Below are 23,687 nucleotides of genomic sequence, written 5' to 3' on the forward strand. Positions count from 1 at the left end.
AAAAAACATTTTCCCTATGTCTATGGTATAGAGAACCCTATGGCACAAGCTGACCAGGAGGAACTCTACAATCACCGGCAATGGCAAATGCCTAGCACTGCGCTCATAGGCGTGGGCAAGGGAGGTTCAGGCGGTGCACAGGCACCTCCAATCAGCGGTGTTGGAATTTGGGGGGCAAGGGGGCAGCTTGACAGTCCCAAATAGGAGAAAGGCGCAGATACAGCTGAATAGAGGAGCGGATTGTGAGATGCAGATTGCAGGGCGGATGGTGAGAGGACTAAGCTCAGTGGAGGCCCCGCTACCTACTGCTCCTCAACAGGCAGCGCCGGCATGGGGAGTTAGGGAAAAACCAGACCCGGGGCAGTACTGACATTTGTGAGAAGGGCCGGTAAGTACTGGCCACCGGGGTGCGTCCACAGTTCATCCCAAAAGGGGGGATGGGGTCGATGGCCATCCCTAGAATGGGCTGTGCATTTCATTTCAAGTCATGCAAAGTGTATAGAAAAAGCTGGAAATGCCAAACATATTGGGATGGGCTAAAAACTGAAACAGTCTCTGGACCATAAGCCTAGGGCGAACTGCAATCTCTCCCTCCCCTATGATAGCGATCACAGGTGGGTACATGCGCCCCGGCTTGGTCCTCATTCCATATGATATGGGGTAACTTTCACAGTGGGGACAGGTAAAAAGGAACGTAGAAGATTTTATTGTGTGTGTTTAAGGGGGTAACTGATAATGAGGGTCTCTATGGGTTACATACCCTCCAACTGTACCGATTTAGCCGGTACAGTACCGTTTTTTTACGGTCTGTACCGGCTAAAAACGGATGTACCGATTGTACCGGTTTTTATCTGCCAGAGGCAATGGAGTCGCCATTGTCTCCATTGTCTCTGGAGTCCAGCTCCTGGGGTCAAAGAAAGGAGGAGCGGAGCTTTAACAGCATCCACTGTTGCTCCCGCTCCGTGACTGTGGGTGCCGGTTTCTGGTCGCGGGCGTGATGTGTCACATCTGGCCGTGACCACAGGGGGGCTGGGTGGCTGTGACGCTGACTGGGCCGGGGCTCAAGTGTCTGGTCGCGTGCATGACGTGTCATCTGCCCGCGACCTTAACAGAGGGGCCGGGTGCCGGCCAGGAACCTTGCCTGCCTCCCGAGTATGACTCCATCCATTATCTACAGTGCGCAGCGCAGCTCCTCCCCTCCAGGAACTTCAAGCTCCCAGGCTGGCAGGCTTTATTTTAAAAGAGCTGGCGGCCGGATGAAGAAGCACTCTCTTCCTCCCACGCACCCACCAGTAAGCAGTGGCTGCGGTGTTGCTGTGCGTGTGGTAGATGTGGAGGGTGCCAAAATGCCCAGTGAACATTCGGAAAGGGGGTGTGGCCACGCCCCCTTCTCGAATGTGTACCGATTTCTACCCTTAAAATGTTGGAGGGTATGGGCTGTTTCACACAGTACGGTTCCTGCCGCACGGTGAAATCCCGTACGGTCAGGGAGCCGCGCCGCACTCAGAATTTTATAATGGCAGGGATGGCCACAGCCCGGCAGCCGTCCCTTCCAGTGGGGGGATCCGGCTGCAGCCGTGCGGCCGGGCCGTGGCCGTCCCGTGTGAATGGACACAATAGTGTCCATTCACAACTGCTGAGTGCGGCACGGCTCCCTGGCCGTACGGGATTTCACCGTGCGGCAGGAACCGTACTGTGTGAAACAGCCCTATGGGGTTACAGAGAGCTACAGCAGCATAGAGCTGAGCTGACCCCGCCCTGTTACTACGTGTGCCACGTGACTCAGTAGCACACGCCCTGCTCTGGCCATAACAATCACACATGGATGACGCAGCGGGGAGGCAGCCGCTAGGTGGCAGTGTCTGCACTGTAACCCGGTCATTCGAGAACGAGGCCTGGTACGCAAGCTCCGCCTCCGCTCTCTGAGCGTCTGCTTCCGACGCTAAGCCGGATGTTAGGGTTTGAATTTCTCCGGAGCCTCGGAGGCAGCAGCTGTATGTTGGAGAGGCGGGGGCCGCGGGAGGCCGGTACCAGGTAAGACGGGCACGGGATCGGGCTGCAGTGATGCCGTGTGGGAGGTACACGCACGCGGCTGGCGGAGGGATACACGGTGACAGCTCCCGCGCAATCACTGCATTCAGGACTATGGCGCTACACCGCCCTCGGACTGCCCTGCGCCGTATGGGCACCCCTGTGGTATGGGGGCGCTGCAGGCACAGGCAGGGGAGGCTGCCCCGTGCTAGCGTTCATCCAGCCGCTTCCCAGGCTGTAGTAGTAGTAACATTAACCCGTGTCTGCTCGAACCCTCTGATTGGCTGATGCCCATGCCAGTCCTGCAACTCTTATCACCGATAGGCTGAGCCCTGTACGTGCACCACACTACACCCACCGGAACTGACTTTTTGAAAAATCGGCGGCAATTGCAAGGGGACTATAACTGTACTGCCCAGTGCACCGCTCCCGTTACTGGAGAGGGCAGGCGGGGTCCCTACTGTGCTCCCAGCGCCCCCATGCATTGCTCTGTGTACTGTGCTCAGGGCACTGCATGCGGGCACACAGCAGGGGGGCGGTGCAATGAGGGGTGCACTGTATGCAGGAGGGCGGTGCAATGAGGGGTACACTGTATGCAGGAGGGCGGTGCAATGAGGGGTACACTGTATGCAGGAGGGCGGTGCAATGAGGGGTACACTGTATGCAGGAGGGCGGTGCAATGAGGGGTACACTGTATGCAGGAGGGCGGTGCAATGATGGGTACACTGTATGCAGGAGGGCGGTGCAATGATGGGTACACTGTATGCAGGAGGGCGGTGCAATGAGGGGTACACTGTATGCAGGGGGCGGTGCAATGAGGGGTGCACTGTATGCAGGGGGCGGTGCAATGAGGGGTGCACTGTATGCAGGAGGGCGGTGCAATGAGGGGTGCACTGTATGCAGGAGGGCGGTGCAATGAGGGGTGCACTGTATGCAGGAGCGCGGTGCAATGAGGGGTGCACTGTATGCAGGGGGGCGGTGCAATGAGGGGTGCACTGTATGGAGGAGGGCGGTGCAATGAGGGCTGCACTGTATGCAGGAGGGCGGTGCAATGAGGGGTGCACTGTACGCAGGAGGGCGGTGCAATGAGGGGTGCACTGTACGCAGGAGGGCGGTGCAATGAGAGGTGCACTGTATGGAGGAGGGCGGTGCAATGAGGGGTGCACTGTACGGAGGAGGGCGGTGCAATGAGGGGTGCACTGTATGCAGGAGGGCGGTGCAATGAGGGGTGCACTGTACGCAGGAGGGCGGTGCAATGAGGGGTGCACTGTACGCAGGAGGGCGGTGCAATGAGGGGTGCACTGTATGCAGGAGGGCGGTGCAATGAGGGGTGCACTGTATGCAGGAGGGCGGTGCGATGAGGGGGGCACTTTATGCAGGAGGGCGGTTCGATGAGGGGTGCACTGTATGCAGGGGGCACACTTAACAGACCACCATCTGGGAAGTGTTCTGCTCAAGCAATATGGTAGTGTCTAGATCCCATGCAGTTTAGGTAATTTTCCCATCATGCCCTGGGTCCACGTATACCTGGAGGGGGAATATAAATCTGTGGCGAGCGAAGCGAGCCACCGTGCCCGAAGCGTGCGAGCGTACAATGCTGCAAAAATAAAACAAAATAAACGACACCTACATGAATGACACATAAATTTAAAAACGTTGTGAGGGCATCTAACAACTTCCGCCCTCACTGAACGTCACTTCCTGTAAGCTATACTGCATGGGAACTAGTCTCTACCCAAGCAATATGTACCCACACACTTTCAGTCTGTCACTCTGGTCCCCCCCCACCAAGATGGTGCTGCTTGATTCTCTGTCAAACCTGTATCTACGTGCTCCCACGGGAGTCTGATGGTTCCTCTTAGTATTGCAGATCAGTTGAATAATATATTCACCCTGGGTTGTCCCAGGTTGGTGGTCCAAGAGCAATTCATATTGTCAATGTAATGGCTTTGTAACTAGGGATGCCAATCCTGGCACAATTTTTAATCCCGTGAATTGGGAAAAATACGGCGATACAGCAGTGCAGCCTGCGCAGCATGACACATGACCTAATCACGCTGGGCCGGCCGCACACCACGGTGCGAACAGCCGGGCAGCATCGGCAGCATCGGATCAAGTGCTCAAACGCTGCACAGTCTAAAGCTAGCCATACATCTACAGATCGATTGTCAGATTCAGCTGGTTGGAACAAAAACCTGGTAATATCTGAATGGCAGTTTTCCAGCATTTCAAAGCAAATGGACAACTGTCATCTGCTCTCATCCATTACCAGGATTTTGAGTCAACCAGCCCAATCTGACAATCGATCTGTAGATGTATGGCCAGCTTTATCCCAAAATACCGGGATTGGGAATTGAAATCCAGGGATTAGTCAGGATGACTGTAACCCAGTGCTTTTGGCTGCCAATCATAAATTACTTGGACAAACAGAAGGAAGTCTTGTCCTTCACTACATACATAAACCTAAATATGTTATTTAAACAGTTTATTTATCTAATTTCTCCATAACAAACTTTTGGCCTACGGATGGCATGGATAGGATTCTGATACTATGGGGTGCCATGATTCTAAAAAGTGTGGGTACTTGTTTAGTTTCACGGCGGCAGTATGGCCGCCGTGAACTTCCGGCTGCTGCGCTCACTAAACTATCAAAAATAAGGTAAATGAACTCTATGCCAATGAAGATAGTTCATACCCCTACTATCAACGTTGGCATAGAGTTAATTTTTGATAGCGTGGCGAGCCACCGAGCCCGCAGCGTGGGTGAGCGAAGCGAGTCCCGCAATGGGACTCAGACGCACAGCCGCTGCCGCCGTGAAATTAAACAAGTACCAAAGGGTGTACCCAGCCTATGATTTCAGAGAAACATGCTCTTAAGGCCCCATATACTTGGCGATTCAGCTGCAATTTGGACTCTTTTAACTGGGACTGTGGTGATCAATTACAGGAAAAGAGCCCAAATTGCAGCTGCATGACACCAGGTCCGATGTGATGTGCGATCCCGTACACATCGCACTGAACCCTCTGAGTTCTCCCAGCAGGAGAAGCAATCTGCAGGATTGCTTCTGGCTCCAGGGAGGTTTGGGGGGGGGGGGTGTATACGATATATTACATGTGATCCTGCTGCCCAGGAGCACTGCGTACAACTTTGCCGCAGTGTATGGGGGCATTTCCTCTAATCCAAAATAAATTGCGTTTGTTGGCTATATGCAAAAACAGCCATACTTGCCCTGCATGAAAATATAATACATGCGTTTTCTTTGCTCTTTACTCAGAATAAGTTTAAAGGTGTCTTCTATTACTTTAGTCTGTTTGTGTTTTTAATTAATTAGACTTTCTGGTAAATGTAAAAAATTCTCCAAAAACTTATAAAAACACCTATAGAGTAAAATTAGTCTTTGTTTTTATTTTTTCAGGTAGAAGGGGCAGAATGAGTAATTCCAGCACTGGTGAGTATCTCCAGAAGTTGGTTTTTGTTTAGGTTGGGGGGGGGGGGGGGGTGGTTTGGAGAAGTAATTTACAACGTAATCATTGTCTAGTCTTGTTTGGTCATTTTTTTTTATCATTTGTTACAGATAAATGGTGCTCCAGCCAATCCGCTGCTGACATGTGTTTACAGGAGCTGATTGGCCATGGTGATTGGCCAAGTGATAAAAACAATATTACTGGTTGATAATCTGTCTCATAGTATTTATTGTTAGGGCTACTAAGCTTCAATTACAATTAGATACCAGCTTCAGTCGGGTGTGAGCTGCTGCCGGCACCAGCATCGTTATTCATACCCCCGCCCCCCCATGAGCAGAAATGCATGAAAGTGACCCGTCTGAGTGCCACTTTCTGCGTTATGCCAGCACTTTGGTTGGGTTTAGCAGTTTTATGTGGTTAAACATAACTTATGGGAGCGTTACATAGCAATTGATTACTGCCTCCTGATCACTTTAGATGGGAGTTTTGTTTCGCATAAACATTTGAATCTCCCCCAATATAAGAAGCTGGATAATAATCCAGTTTGTCCAGTTCTGCAATAACTGTCAAACTGAAGCCATCAGCTGGATTTGTACTGGTGACTAGCTGCCCATAGACGGTCTGTTCCCGGACCGTCCGTTCTGTACTATGAGATGCGCGCTACCGCGCATCTCATCGTACGGTACAAAAAGTATGTGCTGCACCTACTTTTTGTACTAGCTGGATATCACATTGCATTGAATGCACACTGCATGCATAAGGCATGCAATGCGATGTGTACTATAGAAGTCCCAAACGGATCCGTTAAACGGACCATGTATGGGCAGCTTCACAGTAACATATAAATGGTGGTAGCAGGGAAGCGCAGCATCTTCTCTCTGACAGCTGCATATATTAGGGCAGTGGTAGCCAACCCTAGCCTACGAGGGATTCAGTATTGAATCCCGGCGGTCGGGATCCCGGCGTTCAGAATCCCGATGCCGGAATCCCGACAGCCGAAATGCCGACAAGGGGGGGATGTGGATCGCGCCCCCCCCTTGTGGGCTCGCTGCGCTCGCCACGCAGCGGGCCCGGTGCCTCGCTATGCTCGGCACACTAATTTATTCTCCCTCCAGGGGTGTCGTGGACACCCCAGGAGGGAGAAAGTGTCGGCATTTCGGCGGTCGGGATTCCGGCATCGGGATTCTGAATGCCGGGATCCCGACCACCGGGATTGTAACTGCATCCCGCCTACGAGAGCTACCAACAGTTCACATTTTCCAGACAACCTAGCTGCTGCACAGCTGCACTCATTAATTACTGACACATTTTAAAAGATCCACAGATGGAGCGAATTAGCTCACTTGTGATTCTGTGAGGAGACCTGCAAAACATGCACTGTTGGTAGCTCTTGAGGACTAGGGTGGCTACCCCAGTATTAGGGTGTATGTAGTGTTCCCTCTAGGAATTTTGGGGGGGGGGCAGCGCAATGGGGGCTGACCGGGCCCACCAACGTCACAGTTGTGGGCGGTCCCGGGTTAGGGTTAGGCTGCTGTCACTTAAGGGCCCGGCCCCGTCGAAGTTGCTGAGCTGCCGGGGAAGCGCCGGTCTACGGCGGTGCTGGGCTTCCCTGTGCAAACCGTCGGGGCCGGCACCTGGCTGCGGGGTGCTGCTAGAGGGCAGGGCGCATTTCGCCCTTTAAAACTCGGGCAGGGCGCAGCGCCCAGCTAAAACAGCCTAGCGGGAACACTAGTATGATCACTTATGATAGTATTTGTATACCTGGAGATCTATGCATTGGCATAAACTACATGTATCTTTATCAGCCTGCATGCTCTGTGGACGGCCAGATGACTGTATTGAGAAATATGGCGAGAAAATAACTTCAGAAGAACATGGATTGACGTTGCACTATTACTGTCTTGTGAGTATATGAAACTGTGACTTCTCATTACTTCTGGTGCTGATTTACAGCTGCACGCTATCAGCCACATTGTATGCATGGAATTAAATGAATCGCCACATCGCCACCTATATCAGATATGGCTGCATCAGTGTAACTGCGCTGCCCCCATCAGTCTGCTGGGAAATGTATCCGCTACAGCTAGCCGTGCGCATCAGCACCAGCAAGAGGGGATCCTCTACATCACCTGCAACTCCAAACAATCTCCTAGAGGTGTTCACCCAACTTCAATGCGTGCAGTCGATGCAACAATATTGTGAGATCCGTCTACCACACTGGCTTCCATGCAACTCAGAATCTGCTGCTCCATGTCTAGTGATAAATGTAATCTGTTTGTCAAGGAAAATGTTACGCTGTCTAGAATTTCAGCAAGCCCCAAATATCGGTGCTGTCCTGTACTAGTGTTTTCTCCTTAAGACACAATTTACAAGTTGCCAACCTTGCAGTTTTTTTTTAATAAATATATATATATATATATATATATATATATATATATATATATATATATATATATATATATATATATATATATATATATATATATATATATATATATATATATATATATATATATATATATATATATATATATATATATATATATATACTTTTATGATCATTCGTGGTCCTGCACTGTGTTCTGAGTACGTTTTTCCCCATAGATCTTGTCCAGTGGTATTTGGCAGAGGGGGGAAGAGCATGAGGGGATATACGGATTCCTGGTTAGTGACATTAAGAAAGAAGTGAACAGGGCCAAGAAATTGGTAAGAATGATTCCTTTTATAGTCCGTCTTATTAAGCTTTTCTCCAAAGACTGTTCTAATCTTTTTTCATTCTCCGTACGTTTCCAGAGGTGCGGTGTCTGTAGAACACTGGGAGCATCCATTGGCTGTGTGTTCCCTCGCTGTAAGCGCAGCTATCACTTTCCATGTGGAGTGAACAAGCAGTGCATCTTCCAGTTCATGGATAGCTTCAGGTAAAGGCTCATCTGCGATGACACAGACAAATCCCGACAGTCGCTGCTTCCAGGGCCTGATGCATCCAGTCATTTACATACATCTACGCTGACCCGCACACCCAGCATGCACAGGATCCGTTTTGCAGATATGCGGATCATGGTGGTCTTTGGCTGTAGCCCCCAGATCTGATATACCACCAGAGAGCAGTATTTATCCTCAGACCCCACCTGCGGCATTAGCTTGTTCTCACATCACTGCTGCAGTCCTGTAATATATTAATGCTGCCTATGATGTAATCTTCAATGGAGAGGATTTCTCTCTATAGGTGACAGTCTGACTATGGTTATAGGTAGTGCCGCAGGGATGGGCACCAGGAAGTTAATTTTGTTTCCAGCAGCCCAAGGACCTAGGGCCTCATTCAGACCTGATCGCAGGGCTGCATTTAGTAAAGGGACAAAACGATGCTGCACTGCAGATGGGGCAGATGTAACGTGCAGAGAGAGTTATATTTGGGTTGGGTTATTTTATTTTCTGTGCAGGGTAAATACTGGCTGCTGTATTTTTACACTGCAATTTAGATTTCAGTTTGAACACCACCTAACACAAAAGTGTGCACACACGGCGCAATTTGGTCGCTGAACTGTTTTGGATTAATATTACTCAGCAACCAAACTGCTAAATTGCACCGTTTTCGCCAGCGATTTTTAGCCATAATTGAAGGAGCATGCTCCGGCGACCATTGAGGGCTAGTGCTGGAGTGCGCAATTTATCGCTTTGTACACAATAAAAACACAGGCGATCTGGGCGCTCAGCAACCATTTAGCCAGCGAAACTGGCTACTATCGCCCCTAGTGTGCGGGGCTTAACTCTCTGCACATGTTACATCTGCCCCACCTGCAGTGCAGCACAGTTTTGTCCATTTGCACAAAAAAGGGTGCTATTAGGGCTGAATCGTGCCCCTAATCCCCTATACAGCAGCCTCAGTACACCAGTTTTTAGTGTGATACCTGCAGAAGCAGGGACTTAGGGGCTGTTTATTTTATTGCTGACCTACACAGGCGAGTGGTCAGCTTGTTGGCCAGACTCCTCACAGGCATCAGGGATTCTCAGCCGGATGCTACATGGGGACCAGTTAAGGTGGCTTTCTGCTTGCAGTATTGCTGGCTAAATGGTTATTGAGGGACCATATATAAATCGCTAGGACCACGCTTCCGCACCAGCCCTTAATGGTTACAGGAGCATACTCCTTCAGTTATGGCTAAAATTCGCTGGTGAAAACTGCTACAGGGTGTTCTCCATGCTCCGCCTCCTTTTGGCTCCATGAAACTTGTCTTTGATTCTGCTTACTCTACAGTCGTCCCCTTTTATACCCTTGGACTCTGGATATTTGCTGGCTTAAGTGGAAGACCGCATTCCTGCGTGCCTTAGTGGCCAGGCTAGTAGCGTTGTCTTGTTGCTGTCCTCCTTTGTTTTTCTTCTTGGACCTGCCACATGGTACTGTCTCACTTTTATATTAATCAAGAGCTTGTGATCACTGCCTACAGCTCCTGGTTCATCACTGGAGAAGGCCTCAGGATTTATGTTGCCAGGACAGAAGTCCTCTGTAAAGTCCCTCTTTGTCCTATATGACTCACTACCTGAGCCGGCAGACTACCAAACAGACCTTGGCCATGTTTTGTCCACTGCTGTGGTCCGTCCTGTCCCAGATGGTGCTTGCTCCATCCACCTGGTCGGTGGTGACTTCTTGGCCAGCTTGATATGGTCCCTTGCCTGTCATCATTTCCCACCTTTGCTTCTGCTGATGTGAATTTTGGTTGAATGGTTTTAAGTGCCGCTCAGGACTTAGGGATCTACTTTTGGACGTCCTGTGGTCAGACTGTGTTCTGTATAGATCCTTTCCATTCTATGATCCATAGAGGACACTGTGCGCCCACCTTGATTGGCCTGGCTTGCAGGATTTTATTCCCTGCTCCTCTATCTACATCTTTGTGGTAGGTTTGGGCCTAAGTGTGCGCTGGTCTTTCCAATTCTTCTCCTTCCAGGCTTGGTCATATGACTAAATTGATGAGCGGACACTGGAGGCAGGCTAGTAGGGGATGAAGTCCCTGGGCTTATGGGAATAACAACGTAACTGTTTGGCGCTGGGTCCCTACTGCATTACCTATACGCTTGGTCAGACTGTATCTTCTATCAATGATTTAGCCAGTAAGCACATAAATCTCCTTTTATCATCTTTTGGAAGATATGGGCGCCTGCAGGGAAAGTCAGTAGGTCTCAGAGTTATATTTGCATTAGTCCTCTGTTTTATTGGCTCTGAAGCATGTGATCTGGCCGGCAAATAGCGCAATGTCAGGCAGTTTTATAGAGAAGGCTGTATGGGTAATATATTTGCTGCACATTTACAGCACAGTATGGGTAATATATTTGTGTAGTTAATCTTCTATAGTGCTACATAATGTTGGCTCCACCTGTAATACATTTACATTGGTCTGTTCCTGTGTAGGTCGTACTGCTGGGACCATCGGCCAGTGCAGAAAGTTCTCCCAAATCAAGCTGGGGATTCCTCCCCGTGCACAATATGCTTTGAAAATGTGGATCACGTCCCTTCTTACCATGTCATACGGGGAACCTGCTGCAAAACATCCTGGTTCCATAGAGACTGCCTACAGGTATTGCGCCATGGTTTGTATTTACGGTACTCGCTTACCCAGGCCGGTGGGTTCCGGGGACCGGTTCTTCTACAGTCTTTATTTACAGCTTCTTATATAGTGCAGCAAATTCCATCGCGCTTTACATCTGGAAACAGTGATACACAAACTGGGTAGTATCCGACCGATTATAGAGGTAGGAGGGCCCTGCTCGGAAGCTTACAATCTATAGGTATAATAAGGATACGTAAGGATAGGATTCCATAGCATGGCAGTCCCACCAGATTACAGGACAGTCCTGATGGGATACAGAAACCATGTCATATAGAGGTAGGAGGGCCCTGCTCGCAGGCTTACAGTCTATAGGGATAATAGGAGGGATACATAAGGATATAATTCCATAGCATGGCAGTCCCACCAGGTTACAGCACAGTCCTGATGGGATGCAGAAACCCTCTCATAGAGGTAGGAGGGCCCTGCTCACAGGCTTACAGTCTATAGGGATAATAGGAGGGATACATAAGGATAGGATTCCATAGCATGGCAGTCCCACCAGATTACAGGACTGTCCTGATGGGATGCAGAAACCATCTCATATAGAGGTAGGAGGGCCCTGCTCGCAGGCTTACAGTCTATAGGGATAATAGGAGGGATACATAAGGATAGGATTCCATAGCATGGCAGTCCCACCAGATTACAGGACAGTCCTGATGGGATGCAGAAACCATCTCATATAGAGGTAGGAGGGCCCTGCTCACAGGCTTACAGTCTATAGGGATAATAGGAGGGATACATAAGGATAGGATTCCATAGCATGGCAGTCCCACCAGATTACAGGACTGTCCTGATGGGATGCAGAAACCATCTCATATAGAGGTAGGAGGGCCCTGCTCGCAGGCTTACAGTCTATAGGGATAATAGGAGGGATACATAAGGATAGGATTCCATAGCATGGCAGTCCCACCAGATTACAGGACAGTCCTGATGGGATGCAGAAACCATCTCATATAGAGGTAGGAGGGCCCTGCTCACAGGCTTACAGTCTATAGGGATAATAGGAGGGATACATAAGGATAGGATTCCATAGCATGGCAGTCCCACCAGATTACAGGACAGTCCTGATGGGATGCAGAAACCATCTCATATAGAGGTAGGAGGGCCCTGCTCACAGTCTATAGGGATAATAGGAGGGATACATAAGGATAGGATTCCATAGCATGGCAGTCCCACCAGATTACAGGACAGTCCTGATGGGATGCAGAAACCATCTCATATAGAGGTAGGAGGGCCCTGCTCACAAGCTTACAGTCTATAGGGATAATAGGAGGGATATATAAGGATAGGATTCCATAGCATGGCAGTCCCACCAGATTACAGGACAGTCCTGATGGGATGCAGAAACCATCTCATATAGAGGTATGAGGGCCCTGCTCACAGGCTTACAGTCTATAGGGATAATAGGAGGGATACATAAGGATAGGATTCCATAGCATGGCAGTCCCACCAGATTACAGGACAGTCCTGATGGTATGCAGAAACCATGTCATATAGAGGTAGGAGGGCCCTGCTCACAGGCTTACAGTCTATAGGGATAATAGGAGGGATATATAAGGATAGGATTCCATAGCATGGCAGTCCCACCAGATTACAGGACAGTCCTAATGGGATGCAGAAACCATATCATATAGAGGTAGGAGGGCCCTGCTCACAGGTTTACAGTCTATAGGGATAATAGGAGGGATATATAAGGATAGGATTCCATAGCATGGCAGTCCCACCAGATTACAGGACAGTCCTGATGGGATGCAGAAACCATGTCATATAGAGGTAGGAGGGCCCTGCTCGCAGGCTTACAGTCTATAGGGATAATAGGAGGGATACATAAGGATAGGATTCCATAGCATGGCAGTCCCACCAGATTACAGGACTGTCCTGATGGGATGCAGAAACCATCTCATATAGAGGTAGGAGGGCCCTGCTCGCAGGCTTACAGTCTATAGGGATAATAGGAGGGATACATAAGGATAGGATTCCATAGCATGGCAGTCCCACCAGGTATCAGGACAGTCCTGATGGGATGCAGAAACCATCTCATATAGAGGTAGGAGGGCCCTGCTCGCAGGCTTACAGTCTATAGGGATAATAGGAGGGATATATAAGGATAGGATTCCATAGCATGGCAGTCCCACCAGATTACAGGACAGTCCTGATGGGATGCAGAAACCATCTCATATAGAGGTAGGAGGGCCCTGCTCGCAGGCTTACAGTCTATAGGGATAATAGGAGGGATACAGAAGGATAGGATTCCATAGCATGGCAGTCCCACCAGGTATCAGGACAGTCTTGATGGGATGCAGAAACCATCTCATATAGAGGTAGGAGGGCCCTGCTCACAGGCTTACAGTCTATAGGGATAATAGGAGGGATATATAAGGATAGGATTCCATAGCATGGCAGTCCCACCAGATTACAGGACAGTCCTGATGGGATGCAGAAACCATCTCATATAGAGGTAGGAGGGCCCTGCTCGCAGGCTTACAGTCTATAGGGATAATAGGAGGGATACATAAGGATAGGATTCCATAGCATGGCAGTCCCACCAGGTATCAGGACAGTCCTGATAGGATGCAGAAACCATCTCATATAGAGGTAGGAGGGCCCTGCTCACAGGCTTACAGTCTATAGGGATAATAGGAGGGATACATAAGGATAGGATTCCATAGCATGGCAGTCCCACCAGATTACAGCACAGTCCTGATGGGATGCAGAAACCATCTCATATAGAGGTAGGAGGGCCCTGCTCACAGGCTTACAGTCTATAGGGATAATAGGAGGGATACATAAGGATAGGATTCCATAGCATGGCAGTCCCACCAGATTACAGGACAGTCCTGATGGGATGCAGAAACCATCTCATATAGAGGTAGGAGGGCCCTGCTCGCAGGCTTACAGTCTATAGGGATAATAGGAGGGATACATAGGGATAGGATTCCATAGCATGGCAGTCCCACCAGATTACAGGACAGTCCTGATGGGATGCAGAAACCATCTCATATAGAGGTAGGAGGGCCCTGCTCACAGGCTTACAATCTATAGGGATAATAGGAGGGATACATAAGGATAGGATTCCATAGCATGGCAGTCCCACCAGATTACAGGACAGTCCTGATGGGATGCAGAAACCAACTCATATAGAGGTAGGAGGGCCCTGCTCGCAGGCTTACAGTCTATAGGGATAATAGGAGGGATACATAAGGATATAATTCCATAGCATGGCAGTCCCACCAGATTACAGGACAGTCCTGATGGGATGCAGAAACCATCTCATATAGAGGTAGGAGGGCCCTGCTCACAGGCTTACAGTCTATAGGGATAATAGGAGGGATACATAAGGATAGGATTCCATAGCATGGCAGTCCCACCAGATTACAGCACAGTCCTGATGGGATGCAGAAACCATCTCATATAGAGGTAGGAGGGCCCTGCTCACAGGTTTACAATCTATAGGGATAATAGGAGGTATATATAAGGATAGGATTCCATAGCATGACAGTCCCACCAGATTACAGGACAGTCCTGATGGGATGCAGAAACCATCTCATATAGAGGAAGGAGGGCCCTGCTCACAAGCTTACAGTCTATAGGGATAATAGGAGGTATATATAAGGATAGGATTCCATAGCATGGCAGTCCCACCAGATTACAGGACAGTCCTGATGGGATGCAGAAACCAACTCATATAGAGGTAGGAGGGCCCTGCTCACAGGCTTACAGTCTATAGTGATAATAGGAGGGATACATAAGGATAGGATTCCATAGCATGGCAGTCCCACCAGATTACAGGACAGTCCTGATGGGATGCAGAAACCATCTCATATAGAGGTAGGGCCCTGCTCACAGGCTTACAGTCTATAGGGATAATAGGAGGGATACATAAGGATAGGATTTCATAGCATGGCAGTCCCACCAGATTACAGGACAGTCCTGATGGGATGCAGAAACCATCTCATATAGAGGTAGGAGGGCCCTGCTCACAAGCTTACAGTCTATAAGGATAATAGGAGGGATACATAAGGATAGGATGCCATAGCATGGCAGTCCCACCAGATTACAGTACAGTCCTGATGGGATGCAGAAACCATCTCATATAGAGGTAGGAGGGCCCTGCTCGCAGGCTTACAGTCTATAGGGATAATAGGAGGGATACATAAGGATAGGATTCCATAGCATGACAGTCCCACCAGATTACAGGACAGTCCTGGTGGGATGCAGAAACCATCTCATATAGGAGGTAGGAGGGCCCTGCTCGCAGGCTTACAGTCTATAGGGATAATAGGAGGGATACATAAGGATAGGATTCCATAGCATGACAGTCCCACCAGATTACAGGACAGTCCTGGTGGGATGCCATTAGATATGAATGCTACTGGAGGTTATGTTGGTGTTCTGGAATATAAGCTGCCTAAAGAGAGGAGTTTCCAGGGAACGCTTGAAAGTTTGGTGGCTAGAGGAGAGTCTTACTGGAAGGGCATTCCATAAGGTGGGTGCTGCCCAACAACAATCCTGCATTTTTCAGTGGGAGCGAGTAACGAGTGTGGATGAGAGACGCAGATTTTGTGTAGAGTGGAGAGGTCGGTGGGGATAAGTTTTGAAATAAACAAATAGATATGTTAGTTTAGTCAGGTTAATGGCTTTGTATGAATAGAAGTATTTAATATTGAATACAATAGAATATAGGCAACAAGTGGAGGGACTGACAGAGCGGATCAGCAGAACATCTAGCCAGGAAGATCAGCCTAGCAGCTGCATTCAGAATGGATTGTAGTGGTGCGAGTCTGTTCTTGGGAAGAATAATCAATGTGTGATACTGAGTGCATGGAATAGAGATTTGGCAGAGCCTTGTGTGATATACGGTCATATTTTGGATATTTTTATTTTAGATGCATGTAACATGATTTAGAGACAGAATGAATGTGAGGAATAAAGGACAGGTCAGAGTTGAGGATGACCCCTAGGCAGCGAGCTGGTGGGTTAGGATTGATTGTCGTGTTCTAAACCCGTGAGAGATATCAGGTTGGTAACTACTTTTAAAAACAAGATAAAGTGAGGTGCACAAACAACTACGCATGGTAAGAGGGTATAAAGAACAATGTATAAGGTAAACCAGCACTGGCTGCAGTAATTGGTAAAAAAGGACAATTCTCTCACTTTAAACTATTTATTAACAATCAATAAAATTAATCATATTAAAAATTGAATGAAATCAGGAGGCTTATTTAGAAACAATAGTTATCAGTCATATGTCCCAGGACTAGGGCCTTTTCCATTTATGCTAGGCAGCTGTATTTGTTACCAATTCCTGGTGGTTGGCTTTCTTCTTGTGGTGCTTTAGGAATATGACTGCAGTCCCAATTTAGTAGCACAAGGATTATTTTTCTCCGGTGCAGACCAAGGTAATGGAGCAAGGTCCCAAATTGGTGTCCCAATGAGTCGCCTATTGGTAGGTGTCCCAGGTGTTGCTCCGGAAGAAGCTGTAACTTACCAGAGGAACATGTTACGCTATATTCTATTGGGACACTATAGCACTGACATTACTGGGACACCTACCAATGTATTTCTATGTGATGATCTTGGCACAATCAGTCATTAAGAACTACTGACGTATTTAGGGATATGTCCTATTGCAGTAATGGAGAACCTCGGCAATCCAGCTGTTGTTGAACTCTGCATTCAAGTAACACAGACCTGCAACAGGTTTGCTTTTTGGCATTGCTAAAACTGTTGCAGGGCTTGCTGGGATGTGTAGTTGAATAACCGCTGGAGTACCAAGGTTCTCCATCAGTGTTTTATAGCAGCTATCCCTACCAAGGTCAGTAGTTCTTAACCCCTTCCTGACAGAGCCAGTTTTTGCCTTCCTGACAGAGCCCTTTTTTTCAAATCTGACATGTTTCACTTAAGTGGGGATAACTTTTTTTTGCTTTTACTTATCCCAGTGATTTTGAGATTGTTTTCTCGTGACACATTGTACTTCAAGTTAGTGGTAAATTTGGGTCGATACAGTCTGTGTTTTTTTGTGAAAAATACCAAAATGTCGTGAAAAAAATGGAAAATTTTGCAATTTGCAAAATGTCACATTTTCTGCTTGTGAGACAAATAAACATACCACTCAAAATAGTTAATAACTAACATAGACCATATGTCTACTTTATGTTGCAATCATTATTTCAACCTCCTTTTCATTTTTTTGGACACTAGGAGGCTTCAAATATGAATAGCAAATTCTCAAATTTTCAAGAAAATTTCAAACTCTGATTTTTTTTAGGGACCAGGTCAGTTATGATGTGACTTTGAGTGACTTGTATGTGAGACACCCCCATAAATGATGCCATTTCAAAAACTGCACCCCTCACAGTATTCAAAACAGCATTTTGGAAGTTTGTTAACCCTTTAGGTGTTTCACAGGAATTAAAAGAAAGTGTAGGTGAAATTTCAAAATTTCATTTTTTTTGCAGATTTGCAATTTTAATACATTTTTCTAAGGAACACAGTAGATTTTACTAGAGAAATGTGACTAAAAATTGATTTCCCCAATTCTTTGGTTTTCATAAATATCCTATATGTGGCCCTAGTGTGCATGGTGACCAAACCACAGGCTTCATAATAGAAGGAGCACCTACTTGATTTTGGAGCCTCCTTTTTATGAGATTATTTTTTAGGCACAATGTAGGTTTCTAGGCACCATAAGATGCTAAAAGTTAGGTACCCCCCCACAAGTGACCCCATTTTGCAAACTACACCCTTCAGGGAATTCATCTAGGGGTATAGTGTACATTTCAAACCCCCAGGGGTTTCACCAATTGTGGTACAACTGGGCAGTGAAAATGAAAAAAATTAATTTTTCATTTTCACAGCTCAGTTGTATCAAAATTGGTGAAACCCCGGGGGGTTTGAAATGTACACTATACCCCTTGATGAATTCCCTGAAGGGTGTAGTTTGCAAAATGGGGTCACTTGTGGGGGAGTTCCACTGTATGGGTGTTTCGGGGGTCATTCAACCAGAATCTGTGCTGCAAAATCCAAAAATCACTCCTTCCCTTCTGAGTCCTGCCATGCACCCAACTGGTAATTTTTGGTCACACATGAGGCATTGCCGTACTCGGGAGAAATTGGGGCACAGATTTTGGGGTGCTTTGTCTCCTTCATTCCTTGTGAAAATGAAAAATTTTGAGCCAGATCTGCATTTTTGAGTAAAAAAATGTAATTTTTTACAGAAAAATGCAGTTCTGGCTCAAAATTTTTTATTTTCACAAGGAATGAAGGAGACAAAGCACCCCAAAATCTGTGCCCCAATTTCTCCCGAGTACGGCAATGCCTCACGTGTGACCAAAAAATACCAGTTGGGTGCATGGCAGGACTCAGAAGGGAAGGAGTGATTTTTGGTGGTGGAATGAATGGTGGGTGCTATGTCGCATTAGCAAGACCCCCGAAGCACCAATACAGTGGAACCCCCCCACAAGTGACCCCATTTTAGTCACCAGCTTTGGGAGGGGGGCTGGCGCTGCGGCTGGCGGGGGGGTGGGAGGGGTGCTGGCGCTGCGGCAGCCGGGTGGGTGGGAGGGAGGGGGGCTGCCGGGTGGGAGGGGGGGGGGGGGCTGGCGATCGGTGGTAATCGGTGCGGTATATACACACACACACACACACACACACACATATGTGTGTGTGTATATATATATATATATATATAATTTTTTTTTTTTTTTCAGTGCATATATTAAATTTTTTACTTTTTCTGCAGCTTGATGCTGCTGCTGCGGGGGGGAGGGGGGAGGAGGGCAGCGCTGCGTGCGCTCCAGACGCTCCGGGGGTGCTGCTGCTGCTGCCGCCGGGTGAGTGCCCGGCGGGTTCGAGGGGGGGCTGCACATCGGTGGTGATCGGTGCTGTACTTGACAGCACCGATCACCACCGATCCCTGTGTTACCGAGCGGCTTAGCCGCCGGTAACACAGGAAACGCTGTGAATGGCTGTTCGGATTTGAACAGCCAATCACAGCGATCGCCGACCGGGGGGGGGAAACCCTTCCCCCCCTGGGCGGCGAGGGGGGATGTCTGCTGTCAGGGACAGCATACATCACCTAACTGTCACTGCGTCTCTAGACGCAGTGACAGTTAGAAGTCATGACGTACATGTACGTCAAATGTCGGGAAGTACTTCCCGACCATGACGTACATGTACGTCAAATGTCGGGAAGGGGTTAAAGACTGTTTGTCCTATAGTGTCTCATTATCTAATTCTAAACGTCACTCTGTCACATGTTCTGTAACACCCCTCTCACTCCTGTCATCCCCAGTACCAGGCATTGAGTGCAGGATTATATTTCTTCCGCTGTACGGTGTGCAACAATAGGGACGTTTTCCAGAACGAGATGCTGCACATGGGAATCCATATACCAGAAAGGTTTGCACCAACATTTTTATGTTTTTAGATTTAGAATAAATGTCCACGATCATAGTGCAAAGACTATGGGAGAAATGCTGACTTGCCAAGAGAGATTGAGGACTACAAACCTATATTTATTTATTTACAGCGTCTTATATAGCGCAGCAGATTCCGTTACAGCGTCTTATATAGCGCAGCAGATTCCGTTACAGTGTCTTATGTAGCGCAGCAGATTCCGTTACAGTGTCTCATATAGCGCAGCAGATCCCGTTACAGTGTCTTATATAGCGCAGCAGATTCCATTACAGGGTCTTATATAGCGCAGCAGATTCCGTTAGTGGCTTATATAGCGCAGCAGATTCCGTTACAGCGTCTTATATAGCGCAGCAGATTCCATTACAGAGTCTTATATAGCGCAGCAGATTCCATTACAGGGTCTTATATAGAGCAGCAGATTCCATTACAGGGTCTTATATAGCGCAGCAGATTCCGTTAGTGTCTTATATAGCGCAGCAGATTCCGTTACAGTGTCTTATATAGCAGCAGATTCCGTTACAGTGTCTTATATAGCGCAGCAGATTCCATTACAGGGTCTTATATAGCGCAGCAGATTCCGTTACAGTGGCTTATATAGCGCAGCAGATTCCGTTACAGCGTCTTATATAGCGCAGCAGATTCCATTACAGGGTCTTATATAGCGCAGCAGATTCCATTACAGGGTCTTATATAGAGCAGCAGATTCCATTACAGGGTCTTATATAGCGCAGCAGATTCCGTTAGTGTCTTATATAGCTGCAGATTCCGTTAGTGACTTTATATAGCGCAACAGATTCCGTTACAGCGTCTTATATAGCTGCAGATTCCGTTACAGTACCTTATATAGCGCAGCAGATTCCATTACAGCATCTTATATAGCGCAGCAGGTTCCGTTACAGTGTCTTATATAGCGCAGCAGATTCCGTTGCGCTTTACATTAGTAGACAGTGATAAAACAAACGGTAACAACAGACAGACTTGGAGGTAGGAGGGCCCTGCTGCAAGCTTACAATCTATAGGGACATAGGAGGGAAACACAAGGACAGGCACCAGTAATAGCATAGCAGTCCCACCAAGTTATAAGTCCAGAATGGAAGCTATATAATACATAAGTGCCTCATAGGATTATGCGTGTGGTATATAAATATCATAGGCTTGCCTGAAGAGGTGAGTTTTTAGGGAACGCTTGGCGGCTACTGTGCGTGGAAGGGCATTCCATAGGATGGGAGCAGCCCAATGAAAGTCCTGTAATAGTGAATGGAAGCTAGTGATCCGTGCAGAAGAGAGACGCAGATCTTGTGTAGAGTGTAATAAATGTGTCTGGGTCAAGGCAGGGACAGCAATTTTCCCTAGAATAACCATTGTGCATGAACTTACTGTGTACGTTATGTATTGTTTCATTATTTGGGAAACGTTTGAGTGTGTCACTTATATGGTATTATCGGTAAATACATCTGAACCCAGTTGAGCATTTGCTGGAATTTCTGTATAAGAGGTTTACAACCAGCAGGTACCAGCAGAATGGTTGTTCTCCCGTCCTACAGGACTCCGTCGGTAGAATCCAAGACTCTGCACTTACAGCGCTCCTATCAAGTCTCTTTATGTTGGGGTTTGGGGTTATTTTTTAACTGAAATATGTAAATTTTTGCATTCTGAAAACTTTTATAGTGTTCTTGCCATGGTGTTCCCATTATATAATACTTTGGATTCCTTAACCTATGTTATGTTCCTGTCATTTCCCTAGGGATGCGGCATGGGAACTGGAGGAGAACGCTTACCATGAGCTATTGGTGAGGTATCAGCGCTGTGATGTTGAGAAGTGCATTTGTCGTAAAGGCCGGGAATATAATAAACCGGAGAGGTCAGTGTCCTCTGCTTATTAGGCCAATATCTTTTTGGTGGATAAGATGAGACCATATGGTTACAGGGTATAGGGAATATATGGTTATAGGATAGATGATCGTCGGTCACTAGCGCTAACGGTCCACATACCCCTAGGACAACATTAACAGGTCTAAGTATTTTTGTTTTTTTGGGGTGGCTTTGCAAACACAACTGCACTTTATTACGCAATAATATGGCAGTGGAGTGATTGTATACCTGGGTGTCCTATTTCTTTCTCCTACAGTAAGTGGGAAGTTGTGCGCTGCCAGTGCTGCGGATCCAGTGGTGCACATATGGCTTGTGCCACCATTCAGCGAGTGACCCAGAACTGGGAGTGCTCAGACTGTAAAACCTTCAGCTGCTCCCCAGGTAACCGGATGTCTCCCCATCTCTACAGGGTTTTATGCTTCTGTAGTTTGCCGTTTTAGCTGCTTACTTTTAGCCCATTCTTACCCTTTTTATAGGACTGGACAAATGCATTTAGTATGTGAATGCTATTTATGTAGAGAAGTTTGTTTTATCATTGTAAATCAACTGCTGTTGACTATTGTCATCTTGGATGGTGACGTGGAGGAGAGTGAAATCTGTAACCACCTATGACTATTGGCAGAATGGGCACAGACACCTGCAGGTGTCGGAGCGGGTAGTGTTACTGAACATGCATTGCCCTTCCCATATTGGCGCATTATTTTTTAAATGTAGCGGCGATAATAATGAGGGGCGCATAATGCCCCTGTTGTTATATAGCGCACTTGTCCCCCTTCATACGTGGAGGAGAAGCTGAATTAATGCAGATAACGGCGCTGAAATGGCTTCTCCATCAACTCTAGGGTACATGTGTTTTTACTCACTTTTTTCATCTCGTATGTGCCTGGACCGACTTCACCTCCAAATCAAGGGGTGAAGCTGGTTTCCACGTATCGAGGTAATGTAATGTACGTGATCCAGCCGATGGGGGAGAGCATTAAATCATGCTCATAGTGACGTGCGCTTTCCCACTAACCATATCTCATATGAGCCCTGTAGTCTCGAGAGCCAGAAGCAGCTGTCAATGGGGCAACAGTTCCTGCATCTGTCTAAAACTGATATGGGTTATTACAGAGGCAGTCAATAGGTCTACCCCAAAAGGACAACCGGGTCAAAAGGAAGACGCGTGAAAAAAAGTAGACCCGAGTTTTTCAAATTTTTTGGTGTCAATGTCGACCACTCCATGGCTCGCTGCGCTTGGCGCACTATTACATTCTTCCTCTATGATGACCTGGATGATGAATTCGGAATAAAAAAAACCGAACCAGACTAAATTGGCATTTTTTAGATGTAGATTCGTTCAGTGCCAAGAGCAGTTCTTACATTGCCTCACACATAGCGCCGGTCACCACCGCATTAATACATCGGACTTCCTCGCTATCTGTGCACGTATAGCATTTGCTCAGCTCAACGGTTTTGTTTGCTTTTCTTCTTAGAAATGAACTAGTTATTCTGGAAAACCAGGACCATATACATAGTAGTTTAGTCCCTTTTCTACAAAATAAAGTATGGTTCTTATGTGCAGGGAAAAGATCACGTCCTGCATCACTTGGTCCATGCGAGAAGCCTGAAAACTCAGGAATTGGGGTCGGACAGCCTTCTCCAAAATGTGCAAGGCGATCTAGAACACCGAGACAAGTCCTCTTAAAGTAAGTACTGGCCCGGGTCCATGGAAATGATATTTACTACACTACACTAATATATTTACTACGATCAGCACAATTGAAGGTGGCTTCTAAAGACCTATTATGCAGAGTACAAACCGTGCCAATTTATAACCTCTTGGTGTAACACAACCCAAATTTAACACGAAAATGTTTGTCGGGCTTCCTGAAATAGGTCTGCTCCATAAGAGCGGAAATTATCCACTATCAGGTTCCTAGTTTTCCGGGGTGTAAGAAAGCTGCGCAATGTGCTGCAGGATGAACTGAACTGGAACCGTTGCATCAGTGCACAACGAGAACACTTTTTCAGTATATGATTTGTAAGCGCTCGCTTTAGTTTTCCTGTAGCGGAAACCTATACTTCATCAGTCCTCAAAATGTTCACAGCCTCTGACCATTACAAGTTATTTAAAATGCCTGTTTTAGAAAGACCTTGCATCCTGCTTCCCTATTGTATACGGGTCGCTTTTTTAGTTTTTTTCTTGTGTGAAAGCCACATTCATTCCCTTAGATCAGGGCTGGGCAATTGCGGTCTCCAGATGTTGAGGAACTACACATCCCAGCATGCCTTGCATCAGTTTCAGCATGGCCACAT

The 23,687-nt window shown here is 47.4% G+C and overlaps 1 protein-coding gene across 1 annotated transcript in view; it reads left to right on the forward strand.

The window, feature by feature from the left end:
* Positions 1-1,846: 1,846 nt before the first annotated feature.
* Positions 1,847-23,687, forward strand: part of G2E3 (G2/M-phase specific E3 ubiquitin protein ligase) — a 28,734-nt gene continuing 6,893 nt past the window's right edge. The window contains exons 1-10 of the mRNA XM_083167512.1: positions 1,847-2,034; positions 5,448-5,480; positions 7,302-7,399; positions 8,101-8,202; positions 8,290-8,414; positions 10,901-11,066; positions 19,393-19,499; positions 21,262-21,378; positions 21,646-21,770; positions 22,954-23,077. Coding sequence (XP_083023638.1) covers positions 5,462-5,480; positions 7,302-7,399; positions 8,101-8,202; positions 8,290-8,414; positions 10,901-11,066; positions 19,393-19,499; positions 21,262-21,378; positions 21,646-21,770; positions 22,954-23,077 — 983 coding nt within the window. The 5' untranslated portion in view covers positions 1,847-2,034; positions 5,448-5,461. The remainder of the gene's footprint in view (positions 2,035-5,447; positions 5,481-7,301; positions 7,400-8,100; positions 8,203-8,289; positions 8,415-10,900; positions 11,067-19,392; positions 19,500-21,261; positions 21,379-21,645; positions 21,771-22,953; positions 23,078-23,687) is intronic.

This window comes from Crinia signifera, chromosome 12 (genome assembly GCF_055691185.1).
Source record: "Crinia signifera chromosome 12, ASM5569118v1, whole genome shotgun sequence".
NCBI lineage: Eukaryota > Metazoa > Chordata > Amphibia > Anura > Myobatrachidae > Crinia > Crinia signifera.